Below are 14,912 nucleotides of genomic sequence, written 5' to 3'. Positions count from 1 at the left end.
CATGGACTATGCTAGGTTGGTTTATAGGAAATGCGAGGTACAAAATCCCAAGTGAGTCAGAGAGAATATTCAGAACCTCCTACTTTAGCTCTTTACTCAAGGGAAGAAATGATATCTACAGTTTTGGAAAACCTCAGGTGGTTTTGAAAAGAATTATGAATGTGTGTGTATCTATGTGTATGCAGGGCCATGTGTGACGCAGTGGGCTGATGAGAGGACAGTCTTCAGGAGTTCTCTCTCTCCTTCCACCGAGTGGACCCCAGGATCAAATGCAGGCTGCCAGGTTGGCAGCAGATGCCCTTGTCTACTGAGCTCTCTCCCTGGCCCTCAATTATTGATTTACATTAGTTGGGTTGATATTCAGTTGATCAGGGCCTAGTAGAAGACTGGTTGACTTGTGTTGAAGTTGAGGCCCAAATGGATTGTTTTCCAGTATTCTTTCCAGGTCTGAGTCTGCTATTACTCTGTTCTGTTTCCTAGTTGTGGCTCAGTTGGATAGCTGATGGAGAAAGGGCCAGAGCTTGTGAATTTGGGGGACAGTTCGAACAGATGAGATTAAATGTCAATAAACTAGTTCCCAGACAGAAAGTACTTCCCAAATTGGGCTATAACAGTTGCTGTTCTTAATCGTATCTAATTAGGATTTGAGATTGGCAAAAGCCACGTCAGAATTTAGAATGTTCTTGATTTTATACTAATTTTAGCATTTTCTTCTTCCTGTATATTTTCCTTTTCCCAATATAGTTATAGTCATATTTCTTTTACTTTTCAACATTTGACTGCATGAATAATGTCTTAGGGTTTTTATTGCTGTGCAGAGACACCATGACCACGGCAACTCTTATAAAGGAAACATTTAATTGGGGTGACTCGCTTACAGTTTCAGAGGTTCAGTCCATTGTCATCTTGGTGGGGAGCATGGCCGTGGGCAGGCAGACATTACCTAGAGGAGTAGCTGAGAGTCCTCCATCTTGCAGGCAACAGGAAGTCAGTTGAGACACTGGGTAGTATCCTGAGCATAGGAAACCTGAAAGCCCGTCCCCACAGTGACACACAGATAGTAATTGCTGAACTGACACTGTAGCTTGTTTCCTTTTCTTTTCTCTTCGTGGTCTTTTTTTGTTTTGTTTTGTTTTTTTTTGTTTTTCGACATTTTCTGTGTACTTTGCGCTTTCCTGGCTATTGTTGCTCGAATCACAGAGATCGTGCTCTGCCTCCGATGCTGGATGGCGTGCCCCCGCCTGGCATCTTCATGGTCTTTTGAAACTGGGTCTCACTAATGTAGCCTGGATGGCCTGGAATTCACTGTGTAGCCCAGGCTGTCCTCGAACTCACAGAGATCCACTTGCATGTGCCTCTTTTTTTTTTTGTTTTTTGTTTTTTGTTTTTGAGACAGGGTTTCTCTGTGTAGCTTTGTGCCTTTCCTGGAGCTCACTTGGTAGCCCAGGCTGGCCTCGAACTCACAGAGATCCGCCTGGCTCTGCTTCCCGAGTGCTGGGATTAAAGGCGTGCGCCACCAACGCCCGGCCTTGCATGTGCCTCTTAAGTGCTGGGACTAAAGGTACATGCCACCATGCCTGGCTTCATAGTTCATTTCTTATAGAACCTTTAGTTCTTTCTGGCTTGAATTAATGAATTACTTCATTTTTTTCTGACTTTTCTTTGAAATTAAGGCTATTTCTCATGTTTTTTAGTACCTTTGTAATAAATCTCTGTCTCAAATAATATTCCATACTTTTTTCCCCCCCAAGACAGGGTTTCTCTGTGTAACCCTGGCTGTCCTGGAACTCGCTTTGTAGACTAGGCTGGTTTTGAACTCAGGGCTATACCTGCCTCTGCCTCCCGAGTGCTGGGATTAAAGATGTACGCCACCACACCTGGCTTTAATGTTCTGTCTGAATTTGCTGCTGTCTTACATCTCTTCCCTGTAGCTTTCTTTCATTACCATCTGGGAGTTTTCCTCCTGCTTTGGATTCCTGTTTTGCAGGGTGGGCTCATTTGGCTCTGAGCCAGTTAAGCTGGTCTTGGGGTCTTTTTATAGCCCCAAATGGCCTTAGCCGCCTCCTCTCTCCTCTTCTCATGTGCTGGAATCACAAGCATGTACTACCACACTTGGCTTTGTTGGTTTGCTTTTTGAGACGGTGTCCCATTCGGTAGCCCTTGCTGGCTGGAAACTAGTAACAGTGCTTCCAAGACCAGGAAAAGAAGGCAGCACAGTCTTGGATCTCTCCTTCTTCTCTTTGTCCTTTGTTCTTTTTTTTATTGAGACAGGGTTTCTCCATGTAACAGCTCTGGCTGTCCTGGATCTCACTCTCTAGACCAGGCTGGCCTCAAACTCACAGAGATCTGCCTGCCTCTGCCTCCAGAGTGCTGGGATAAAATGCGTGTGCCACCAACTGCCTGGATTAGATCTCTTCTTAACTAGATATGATGTTTTCTTTTTTTTGTTTGTTGGTTTCCATTCTGATTTTGATAGGATCTATATTCTCCTGTAGGTTCCTGATAAAGGGCACACATAGACGTTAAACTTTTGGAGACTGTGCCTCGGTAGCAGTATCCGAATTTTTCTGTGCCCATTGACTGTTTGGGTAGACATAGCATTGGACAAGATGGAATCCCTTTAAAAATGATTTATTTATTTTTTATGTGCATGGGTGTTTCCCCTGCATATATATCTGTACACTGTGTGTATGCCTGGTGCCCAAGGAGGCCAGAAGAGGTTATCATCAGATTCCTTGGAACTAGAGTTACGGATGGTTATGGGCTGCCATATGGGTGCTGGGAATTGAACTGGGGTCCTCTAGAAGCACAGATAGTACCACTGACCCATCTCTCCAACCTAAACTCACTTCTTTTTAAGTTTCATATTTAAAATGGGAACTACATGCCATTGGGCCAAAACTGAAAAAAATACATGGGCTGTTAATAGTAGAGGAAGCATGTCAGTGCCACAGGGGAGTTTATTTATTTTGTTTTGTATGTGTGCATGTGTGTGTTGTATGTGCACGTGCCAGGCTAGAGGGTGTGGCCTGCTTTATTGTCAATCTCTGACCTTTTCTCTTGAGACAAGATCTCTTTTGAAACTGGAGCTAGGCAGTCAGCTAGTAAGCGCCAGTGATCCCTGACAGTGCCCAACCACCCTCTTTACCCCAGTCTTGGGGTTATAGGCATGTATCATGCTATGGTTCCCCCCCTCATGGTTTTTCAAGACAGAGTTTGTCTGCGTAGCCCTGGCTATCTTGGAACTCATTCTGTAGACTAGGCTGGCCTCAAACTCAGATATCCATCTGCCTCTGTCTTTGGATTAAAGTCATGCGCCATCACATGACTAATTTTTAAATTTTTTAAATTTTATTTTATGTACATTGGTGTTTTGCTGCATGTATGTCTGTGTGAGGGCATCAAGTCCCCTGGAACTGGAGTTAGAGTTGTGAGGTGCCACATGGGTGCTGGGACTTGAACTTGAGTCCTCCGGAAGAGCAGTCAGTGCTCTTTTTTTTTTTTTTTTAATTTGAAGAGTTTATTTTGGCTGTGGCCCCAGAGAGAGAGAGAGAGAGAGAGAGAGAGAGAGAGAGAGAGAGAGAGAGAGAGAGAGAGAGAGAAAGAGAAGAACATGGCAGGGAAGCAAGGAAACGAGCTGCGGGGTCGGAGCAAGAGTCTGAGAGCACATCCATGTGAAACATGTCAATCTTGTCAGGGAATTTCCTAAGGGTGCAAAGCCTATGCAGAACTTGGTGGGGGGCAGGCAAACTAAGAGGTCTCCTAACTGAGAATTTGCATGTAGCCATGTCTCTTTGGGGAGCTCCCATAAGAGGTGTTGGTATAAGGAAATTGACTTGCTAAAGGTGTGAGTTGCATAAGCCCTTTGCTAAGGACACTGGGTCAGTCCACCAGAGGCTTATGCCCCTACAGCTGGAAAAGGCTAAAATTCATCCTTAGAGTGCCTCTGTGTCTTCTTTCCACAGATCTACGTGAACCCCCACCCGATATGACAGTAGCTAATCAAAAAAAAAAAAAATTCTTTTTAACATAAAAACAGGTTATAATTCAAAAGTCCGGGGTTATTTGAAACTGGAAAATATTTTCTCTGTAGAAAATAGTAAAAGTGATAACATTTCCCAATAAGCCCTTTTAAGCCAAATAATAGCTGAATTATACATATAAATATTGATTACATTCTGGGATACAGAAGAAACCAGTTTTCATCTGTTGAGAGAGCTATGTTTTACTTAAGTTGTGTAAGTGAGATTCCTATTCATCTTCCCCTTCACTGTTTGATTTACGGTAGACATTTTTTTTATAGGCTAATCCATAATCTAAAAAGATTTTAGCCTCCCCTCCTGAAAGTACAGCCATCATTTTCTTTCATCAGCTTGATAGGGTACAAATTCTTGTCCTAATAGTGAAATGTTTCACTAAAGCTTGCCCAATGATTGGGCAAAACCAAACTTATTATAAGCCACAGTCATCCTAGGGTCCTCCCTTGCTAGGTAGCCTCCCTAGATCTGTGGGTTGCAGTCTGATTGTCCTTTGCTTTATATCTAGTATCCACTTATGAGTGAGTACATACCATGTTCATCCTTCTGAGTTTGGGTTACCTCACTCGGGATGATTTTTTTCTAGTTCCATCCATTTGCCTGCAAATTTCATGCTGTCATTGTTTTTCTCTGTTGAGTAGTATTCCATTGTGTATATGTACTACATTTTCTTAATCCATTCTTCAGTTGAGGGGCATCTAGGTTGTTTCCAGGTTCTGGCTATTACAAATAATGCTGCTATGAACATAGTTGAGCATGTATTGTTGTGGTAAGATTGAGCATTCCTTGGGTATATTCCCAAGAGTGGTATGGCTGGGTCTTGAGGTAGATCAATTCCCAGTTTTCTGAGAAACCGCCATACTGATTTCCACAGTGGTTGTACAAGTTTGCCCTCCCACCAAATGTGTTCCCCTTGCTCCGCATCCTCTCCAACATAGACTGTCATTATTGTTTGTGATCATAGCCATTCTGACAGGCGTAAGGTGTTATCTGAGTCGTTTTGATTTGCATTTCTCTGATGACCATCAGTGCTCTTAAGTCCTGAGCCGTCTCTCCGGCAGCCCCTCCTCTTTTTTTTTTTTTAAGGTGTGGGTCGTGGAAATTTGGATCTAAGGCCTCCTGCTTGTGCAGCTCTTGCTGGCCGAACCGTCTTCCCAGCCCTGCAGGGCGGTTTTCCGGTTTTCCGAGGGGAAGATGGAACTGTTCTGTGTCATAGGACTTTTGTTGGTTTCTATTGTTTTGAGACACAGTGTCACCACATAGCCCCGGCCTGTCCTAAGTTCTCGGTCCTCCTGCCTCTGCCGTCTGACTGTTAGGATTCCAGCCGGAAGCTACCGTGTCTGTGTCCTTATCGTACGATGTTAATGGCGGCATCCCAGTTTCTCCATGTGTGAACATCTGTGGAAAGTGTCAAAAAAAGATAGAGTTTGATTTTATATATCCAACAATCTAAAAAGGAACAGTAAGTTAAAAGAATTTGAGTACCTGAAGGCATACAGGAAGAGCGTAGAATTTCTCCTATTCTCCCACAACTGTTCTAGTTTTCCTCTTCTCCCTCCAAACCACTCTTAGTGAGAAGTTCCTTGTGTACTTCTCCTGACTTAAACATTTAAACTTTCAGAGTCATAATTAGCGGGGGCGGGAAGCGAACATGCTAAAGTATTTTCTCAGAGTGCTTAGCTGACTGTTATAACACACCGAAGTATATTACCCATGAAACCTTGTCCTAACGTATCGAAATGGTTCCTCCTGCAGTGGGCAAGCATGAATTAACTGGCCATAAAGTGGCCGTGAAGATACTCAACCGCCAGAAGATCCGGAGCCTCGACGTGGTTGGGAAAATCCGCCGAGAGATTCAGAACCTGAAGCTTTTCCGGCACCCTCACATCATTAAACTGTAAGCCCAGCTCATCGAACCTGCTCCCGTCATCCGCTCGTGCCTTTCATTAACCTGCCTAACCTGGCAAGCCAGAGAGAGGCCTGGCCCTCTTCCCGTTCATTCCCGAGGCCGGAGGTGGCTGTCGGCTCCTGCAGCCAGCCCCGCTCACTGCCAATTGCAAAGCCCCGCCCTCGTGTTTTAGCCTGGCTCCTATCAGATGTGTTCTTGTTCTTCCCGTTGTCTGGACAGAGGCCCTTCTGATAACTTGGCGCTTCTGTTTTTGTGCCGGGAACCAACTATTGATTTTCTAGTAAGAGTCTCTGTAGCAGGTGCCAGGCCCTCCCAGGTCCACCAGAAAGATAAAAAGAGGCAAAAAAACAAAAACAAAAACAAAAACAAACAAAAAAATCCTTGACCTCTAAATTTCAAATTTCCATATGCTGGGAACTAGGCTCATGAGAGACTGTGTGCTAGAAATGGTTTTTCCCTACCCTGCTTGTACTTGTTCATACACATAGCAGAATCTGAGGTGTTTAGCATTGCAGGAGGGCCGTGGTCCTCACTGCTGCATTCAGGCTGCCACTGGGAGGCTACAGGGAACTTAGTTCTTGCCCCCCATCCCCACCCCGTGTGACTGTGTAGGCTGTACTTTAAAGCTGCTTGGACTTTCCTGTTGAACTGTCCAGCTCAAAACTGTTTTTCTCTCTCATTTATTAAAGCGTTTTGCAATATCATATATGCTAGTTGGCCCTAAGTGTACATTTCTTGCTTTGAACTCTGGGCCCTATGCCTGCTGCTGACTTTATATCCTCATTGGGATGTCCACGAGGCATTTCAAAAGACCTGGTCCAGTGTCATCTCTTTATCACCTCCTGGGATCTGCTTGCCACACTGTTCTCACCTCTGTGGTTAATTGCCACTTAATACTGATGAAAACGTAAGAGCATCATTAACAGTCCTATTTAACAGTCCCTCTCCACACCATCCCTCCATCTCTTCCTTCAGACTGGATCTCGGGTCTGTCTCTCAGTCCTCTGTCACCGCCATATTGGTGGGAACCATCTCCCCTCTCCTCCCCTCTCATGGGCTGCCAGAGGAGCCCTCAGCTTCTTAGCATTCAGTCAGTTCTTCACACCGCTGCTACTTAGTCTTTGACTCTGCAGATCATGTGACTGCTAGTATTCAAAACATCCCATAGCTTTTCATCTTCCTTTAAATCAAAGCTAAAAGTCCCTACCTTCCTGGCTTGTGACGTTCTGCATCTTTGGCCTCCAGTGACTGACTCCACATCCTGTTTCTCTCCTGGCTTGTTTGGCTCTTGCCTTACCATGAGCATGCCAAGCAGACTCCCACCTGGGCCCTTACCATTGCTGTTCCCTCTGCCTGGTTCACCTTCCTCCCAGGTAACGTAGTCTGCTCCTTCCTTCCTTCAGGCTCTGCTCAGGTGTACTTGGTGGCCTTCCTGGAGAACTCTGTATAGAAGAGAGTTTGTTTTCTTTTCTCCATCACATGCTCTGCACTAGATAATGCTTATTTGCTGTCTGTTTCCTGGCACCTGGATCAAGAGCATCACAAAAACAGGATTGGCTTTGTAACCCAAGATCTTCTATCCCAGTACCTGGGTTCTTATAGGTTCTTAGTGAATCTTTATGGAATGGATGAATACACATGTTTTAATATTAGTAGATAATGTTTTCTCTCACCAGGTACCAGGTCATCAGTACACCATCTGATATTTTCATGGTGATGGAATATGTCTCAGGAGGAGAGCTATTTGATTATATCTGTAAAAATGGAAGGGTAAGCAGTTCTCATTTAATCCTGTACATATTTTATAACTCCCCTGTATCCCTTATTTGCATCAAAATGTCAGAGAGCAATTTTCAGAGGTCTGTTTAGTAACCAATTCCCTTAGTCATATTTGTTTAGAATCATAGGCTACTTAGAGGTAGAAAGAAGGACCTCAGTGATGAACCCCTGAGCCACTTACACAGACAGACATGGATATTGAGCCTCCCAGTTAAATATTTGTTCAAGGTCACATGATTTATTAGTGATAGAGTTCACTTAAATCCCCAAAATTTATAATCCTTAGACTTATGCTTTGGGGTATACAGACTTTTCTTTTTTTGAGACAGCGTCTCACTGTGCCACCTTAGCGGGCTTGGAACTCGCTCTTTAGGTCACACTGGCTTCCAATGCATAGAGATCTCCCTGCTTCTGCCTCCCGAGTGTTGGGATTAAAGGTGTACCTGGCCTGTACAAACCCATTTAGTGTGCATCTTAAACTTTATAAGTATTCCTTACAAAATACATTATTATTAAATATTTAAGGATGTAGGCCTCGTTGTTCAACCCTGGCCACATTTAAGTTGCATTCATTTTTTTCGTTTCTGAACTCTGATGTACCTGGGACAGTAAGAACGGGCTTTATGGAAGACTTTGGAATTAGACTTCAGGACTTTGGTGTTGGAGGGAACTTTGGAGACATTTAAGTTACAGATACAAATACTGAGTGCTGTCCCCTGCCCACGCTCGACCTCAGGTTCTCGGATTTGTCCCTTCTAAAAGCCCCACATCTGGCATTGAGAAAAGAACTTGGCCTGCTTTCAGTCGAAAGTTATTTGCATTATTCATTCACTCATTTTACATAGTGTTTCTCTTTAATCAGAATAAAACTCACTAACCAAGTTAATCTTTACTTGTTTCTCAACATGGCCAATTTCTATTTTAAGTATTACCTTTCTCATCCTTCTAGGTCCCACTCCTACTCCCTAAAGGAATTCTTCCTAAAATCATCACTGCCTTTTTTTTTTTTTTTTTTTTTTTTTTTTTTTTTTTTAATTTCGAGACAGGGTTTCTCTGTGTTGTTTTGGTGCCTGCGCTGGATCTCGCTCTGTAGACCAGGCTGGCCTCGAACTCACAGAGATCCACCTGCCTCTGCCTCCTGAGTGCTGGGATCAAAGGCGTGCGCCACCGCCGCTGCCCGGCCATCATTGCCTTCTTTTCTTATCTTTTTTCTTCTGTTTGTCATTTCTAGTCATCTTGCACTACAATTGGGGATGTCGTTAGTTTTATGTTTTGAGTGCTGAGTTTTCAGTTGCTCTGTTTCTGTATTTCAGATTTCTGCCTTATTTTCTGAAATTGCCCTTGGACAGCCTGCCCGTTTGGCTTCACAGATGCACCTTTACCTGGTTGAGAAAGACGTTTTGGTTTTAGGTTTTAATTGTCTTTTGGCTCCTGCACTGTTCCGTTCTTGGTGCCTCCTGGTCCCCCTACTGCCCCTCCCCCTTTTCCTCCTCATTTTATTTGTCTTTTTTTTTTTTAATGACTCTTCTCAGATCAGGTGATTCTTGGCTCTCCACTTAAATCTCAGAATGAAGTACCAAATGCCACGCTAATATACATGTGAGATTTAGTGATTGGTGGCTTTTCCCATAAGTTGAGTGGTTGGGAGAGCTGTTAATTTGGGTCGGGTAAATCTTTTGCTAACCATCATAAGTATTTTTCTTCTTTGTTTGATTTGGTACTTGGTGTTTCCTATTTTGTTGAAGGCAGTAGTTTAGCGGTTGGAACTGAGCTTTGAGTTGGGGTCCATTCTCTTCTGTTAGTGTCCTGATCGTCACTTAGAGCACATCTTCCTTACAATGCCCTGTTCCTGCCACAGTGTCCTTGAGAGCGATCTGGCTTGGCTTCGCTTGAGTAACCAGAGGTCTCACTCCCCAGTGGCAGGGAGTTTAAAAGTTCTCACCAGGACCAGCTGTCTTGTTTCTAGCCCACCCCTCACTCTGCCTCAGAAGTCCTAATTCCTCATTTTCTCTAGGGTTCCCTGTGCATGTGTTTATTTCTTCCTCTAGGCTTTGGTTTTGCTGAGTCTTCATCCGCTGTCCAAGCACTCCTCTGGGTGGGTGCTGTCTCTCAGTCCTTTGTTTTGTGGGCCTTGTGTATTGCTGATTGCTTCGTAGTGCTGTTAACCCTGCACAAAAGATTCAGTGCATGATGTTCATCAGCTGCAGTATGCTCTGACTTGGCTCGTCGTCTTCCTTTAGTCTCTGGCATTCTTTGTACTGTACTTTTGCAAATACAGTACTTTTCACCCCTGTAGCCTTTCTACTTATTTTACTTCTTATGTTGTTTCTTAGTTAAATTTTCTCTTCCTCTTTCACAATCTTTTTATAAACATCTACTGGAATGAATAAAGGCACTAGATTGCAAAAATATTACTATATTTTTCTTGAAGAAGGGTGTCTTACATGTCAGTAGGAGTTTTGATTTTACATTCCAAGAAATGATCGGTTTATCTTTGTTCCCACATTATCCATGCATTGAAGGTGTAGAATTCTGGATTTAGAATGCTTGCTCATGATCTACCAGAGAATTGCATGTGAGAATTCTTGCCTAGGGGATCCGCAGCTTCTCTATTAAATGCGCTGTCCTGGAGCAGGTGTAAACCAGTAGTGGTTATCACTTGTTGAGCAAACCTCAAAAAATACAGGGAAGAGTTTTGAAGAATATTTTTATAAGATTATATTTGAAAATTTTATTTGTAGCATAAGATTTTTTTTCAGTAAACACACAAAAGGAAAAAGTGTTAAGGATTTTCTTTTGTTTACATAAAAACATCTCGGGACTGAAGAATGGCTCAGCAGTTTTGAGGGTTTGCTCTTCTTTCGGAGGTCTGAAGTTTGGTTCTTAGCACCCATATAGGGTGGCTCAAGACTGTCTCTAACTCTAGATCCAGAGAGTCCAATGTCCTCAGAATTCTGGCCTCTGTAGGCACCTGAATGCAGATATGTAGACACACACACACACACACACACACACACACACACACACACACACACACACTCTTATACACATAAATCAAACTTAAAAATCATCGTAAGTTTCAGAACACAGACTATGGTTGCTTTGTCCTTCATTTACAGTGCTTACCTGTCACTTTATCGTAGTCTGAAGTAGTACCCCCATTCCAGTACCGCTTTCTGTATTCTTTTTCTTTTTCTTTCTTTTCTTATCAATTAAATTTGTTCTTGGACAGTTTCGTCCGTGTATTAGTGCATTCCAGTTCTTCTCTCTCCCTGTGCTCTCTTCTCTGTCCCACTCCTCTCATTCCTCTCCTCCCTGCAGGCCTCTTTCTTACTTGCATGACTTCTTGTTTTGTTTTGTGATCCCGAGTCTGACTAGGACCATCTGTTTGACCATGGGTTTGCAGCTGTCCATCAGAGCACATTCTGCATTATTTTTTGTCAACTAGAGTAGGGCCTTCCTTCCATTCATTTCTGTGTTATGAATGTCTAACCTGTATAGCATATTGAATATGTTCAATAAATATTTATTAAAAGAATGATTAACCAAAAAAAAAAAAAAAAAGAATGAAGGATTAAACATCACTAACTTAGAATGAGAAATATGCCTAATTTCAGGTAGAAGTTGAAACTACTAGAAATAGCCCATGAACTACAGAAGAAGACAGGTTTTTAAATGTAGTCTGTGCAGGTATAGGATCAGAAAGTTGATCCAGGTCCCCGTAGCCTCCTGGCATTCCAGTTTATTGTTGCCTGCATTACTTCACCATTTCAAAAGTACCTTGTGGGTGAAGTTCACTTGGAAGGTTTCATGCTTCGGCAGTTTATAGGCTGGAGAATTATAAGTAGGAAAAGTTTCCATTGAAACTTTTTAATACTTGATATAATACACAGCTTAAAATATTTTTCCGCTTTTCCTAGTTGGATGAAAAGGAAAGTCGACGTCTGTTCCAACAGATCCTTTCTGGTGTGGATTATTGTCACAGGCACATGGTGGTCCACAGAGACTTGAAACCCGAGAACGTCCTGCTTGATGCACACATGAATGCAAAGATAGCTGATTTTGGTAAGGACGGTTTGAACTATTTATTCAGTGAGTATATGTAGCAGTCTTCAGTAGTATCTGTGGGTTATGCTCAGAATCCTATCTTGCAAACGAGAATACAAAACTGAGCATGAAGAGATTTTGTTACTTTGTGCACACACACGCGCGCGCGCGCGCGCACACACACACACACAGACACACACACACACACACACAGACTCATATACACATGTCAAAGGACATCTTTGGGGGTTGTTTCTGGTCTTCCACCATGTGGGTCTTAATGGCTTGAACTTAGGCTGTCAGGTTCAGTGGTAAACACCTTTGTTTGCTAAGCCATCTCTCGCCAGCTGTAAAATTCAGTTTTGTTATAGGAAATACTTCAAGTTGTTAACATTAGAGAGATCATTTGAAAAGAGGTAATTAGCTGGGCATTGGTGACGCACACCTTTAATCCCAGCACTCGGAAGGCAGAGGCAGGCAGATCTCTGTGAGTTCGAGGCCAGCCTGGTCTACAAAGCAAGATCCAGGAAAGGCGCAAAGCTACACAGAGAAACCCTGTCTCAGAAAACAAAAAAAAAAGGTGGCTATTATTTGTAAAGAAGGTAGCAGCTTCATTTCTAATATATTCTTTTGGTCAAGTGTGGAGAAAATGGAGAGTAAGTGGAATGGAATTATTGAAAAAAATTGAAATCTAGAAAGATGAAGTATATGAGGAAAACTTTTAAATATTTAAATGCTATAAAGTTGAATTTCAGATGTGGTCGCACATGCTTGTAATCCCAGAGTTCTAGAGATGAGGCAGGTGGATTCAAGGCCACAGTGGGCTACATAGTAAAACCCTGTCTCTAAAAAGAAAAGAGACGAAAATACCGAGATTACAGGTTTGGATGACCATTCTGAGCTTGGGCTTTGTTTTATAGAACGGAGGAGGAGTGGCAGAAATCTTTCTGTTCATCTGAGATTATTTTGCCTAGCAATATCTATATGAAGAGTTAAACATTTCATATTTATTCTAGAAAGCAAAGCCATCTGTAGTTTAATATATATACTCATTAAACTCTAGTTATTGAAATACATTGTACATTTGTATATAAGGGCAGAATATTTGGGAAATAAAGTCTGTGATCACACTGAAGCAAAGGAAAAGTAAATGGTGGCTGGTCTTGTTAATACGAACTTAGCTGTGTTGTTTAATGGACTTTTCTTTTTGTCCTGGGGGAATCTTGAGTGGCCATTGTTTGTCTCTGCAGGTCTTTCAAACATGATGTCCGATGGTGAATTTTTGAGAACAAGCTGTGGCTCACCCAATTATGCTGCCCCGGAAGTGATTTCAGGAAGGTGTGTTTGACACGATGCAGCTTTTGATGTGTTTGTCATTGTTTGTTTCTTTTCGCGTTTTTAGTCTGTATTGTCACATTTAATAGTAGTAAAGGAAGGGAAAAGTATTTCCTTACCTGCAAATTCTGTAGTTTAAGAAGAATACACAAGGAGCTGGAGAGATGGCTGTGTGGTTAAGAGTACTGCTGGTTTTCCAGAGGACTGGAGTTGGGTCTCAGTACCCACATTTGGGTGACTGCCTGTAACTTTACCTCCAGGAGATCCAACACTCTCTTTTGGTTTCTGCAAGCAGTTGCATGCATGTGTATATACACCACAGACACAGACACACACACACACACAGACACACACACACACACAGACACACACACACACACAGACACACACACACACACAGACACACACACAGACACACACACACACACACACACACACACACACACACACACACACAAATAAAAAGAAGGGCTGGAGAGATGGCTCAGTGGTTAAGAGCACCAACTGCTATTCCAGAGGTCCTGAGTTCAATTCCCAGCAACCACATGGTGGCTCACACCACTTGTAATGAGATCTGGTGCCCTCTTCTGGCCTGCAAGGACACATGCAGGCAGAATACTGTATACATAATAAATAAGTAAAAAAAAAAGAAAAAGAAAAAAAAAGAGACATTAAAAAAAAAAAAAAAATTTTATAAAAAAATGTAAGTGCTCTGAATAGTAGACAGGTGATTGGCTGATAGTTTGGGAGCAACTAGGCAGTGGACAAGTCTGTGTCATTGATGATTGGCTGTTTGAAACTGGAACTTATGCAGGACATTGCTCAGTCTGGGAGAAGGGACTGGACTGCTGACTGAGTCTACAGGTTGATTGCAGTCCTCGGGGGAGGATTGTCCTGGAGGAGGGGAATGGGGGGCAGGCGGGGGGGGAGGGGGGGAGAGGGGAGAATAGGGAACATGGCTGATATGTAGAACTGAATGGTATTGTAAAATAATATATATAATATATATATATATATAATATTAAAAAAATGTAAGTGGGTAAATTAAAAAATCCATTTATAGAGGAAAATGTTGGTTTGCAAGTCATGTTAAAGTAGTTAGAATGAAATATGTTAATTTTTCTCTGGTGGAAGAATTTAAAGCAAGTCAGTTGTCAAGGTAGATAGGTAAGGTACTAAAAACCTGACTATCAAATTACTTACTCATGAGAAATGGCTTACTTGACAAAAATTAAAAAATGGGCGTTACAAGAGGTCCATACTTGTAATTCTAGAGCTTGAGAGGTTGAGATCGTTCTGTGGTACCCAAGATGCTATCTCAAAAAAACAAAACAAAACAAACAGAAAAACCCAGACAGAAAGCAAAACTGAGTCACAAGTATAATGCAATGTATATAGTTTAATCAACTAGATGTCATCTATGTAGTAGCTTCATGTTTTTTTGTTTGTTTGTTTTGTTTGTTTTTTTGTTTTTTCGAGACAGGGTTTCTCTGTGTAGCTTTGCGCCTTTCCTGGAACTTGCTTTGTAGACCAGGCTGGCCTTGAACTCACAGAGAACCGCCTGCCTCTGCTCCCAAGTGCTGGATTAAAGGCATGCGCGCCCCGCCGCCCCCCCCCCCCCCCCCCCCCCCACCACCCCGCCCATTGTGTAGCTTCATGTTTTATGAGGAATGAAAGTGTCTTAGGAAATTGAATTAAAGAAGTGGTTCTCCAAAAAACAGGAGTCAGACCTGGTGGAGGTAGTGCATGCCTATAACCTGAACATGGCACATAGATTTTGAAGTGGGACTATATACAAAGACTCT

General features: G+C 42.5%; 1 protein-coding gene across 2 annotated transcripts in view; it reads left to right on the top strand.

Moving 5' to 3' along the window:
- Prkaa1 (protein kinase AMP-activated catalytic subunit alpha 1) overlaps positions 1–14,912 on the top strand; it is a 38,515-nt gene that overhangs the window by 13,873 nt on the left and 9,730 nt on the right. The window contains exons 2-5 of one of the 2 annotated variants that reach the window (XM_028875587.2): positions 5,793–5,934; positions 7,623–7,716; positions 11,646–11,790; positions 13,023–13,110. In XM_028875587.2, coding sequence (XP_028731420.1) covers positions 5,793–5,934; positions 7,623–7,716; positions 11,646–11,790; positions 13,023–13,110 — 469 coding nt within the window. Of the gene's footprint in view, positions 1–5,792; positions 5,935–7,622; positions 7,717–11,645; positions 11,791–13,022; positions 13,111–14,912 lie in introns of those variants that run through there. The other variant, XM_028875588.2, reaches the window with a different exon arrangement.

This window comes from Peromyscus leucopus, chromosome 11 (assembly GCF_004664715.2).
Source record: "Peromyscus leucopus breed LL Stock chromosome 11, UCI_PerLeu_2.1, whole genome shotgun sequence".
NCBI classification, from domain to species: Eukaryota; Metazoa; Chordata; class Mammalia; order Rodentia; family Cricetidae; genus Peromyscus; species Peromyscus leucopus.
Note: the sequence above shows the minus strand (reverse complement) of the source record. Positions and strands in the feature narration are given on the sequence as shown.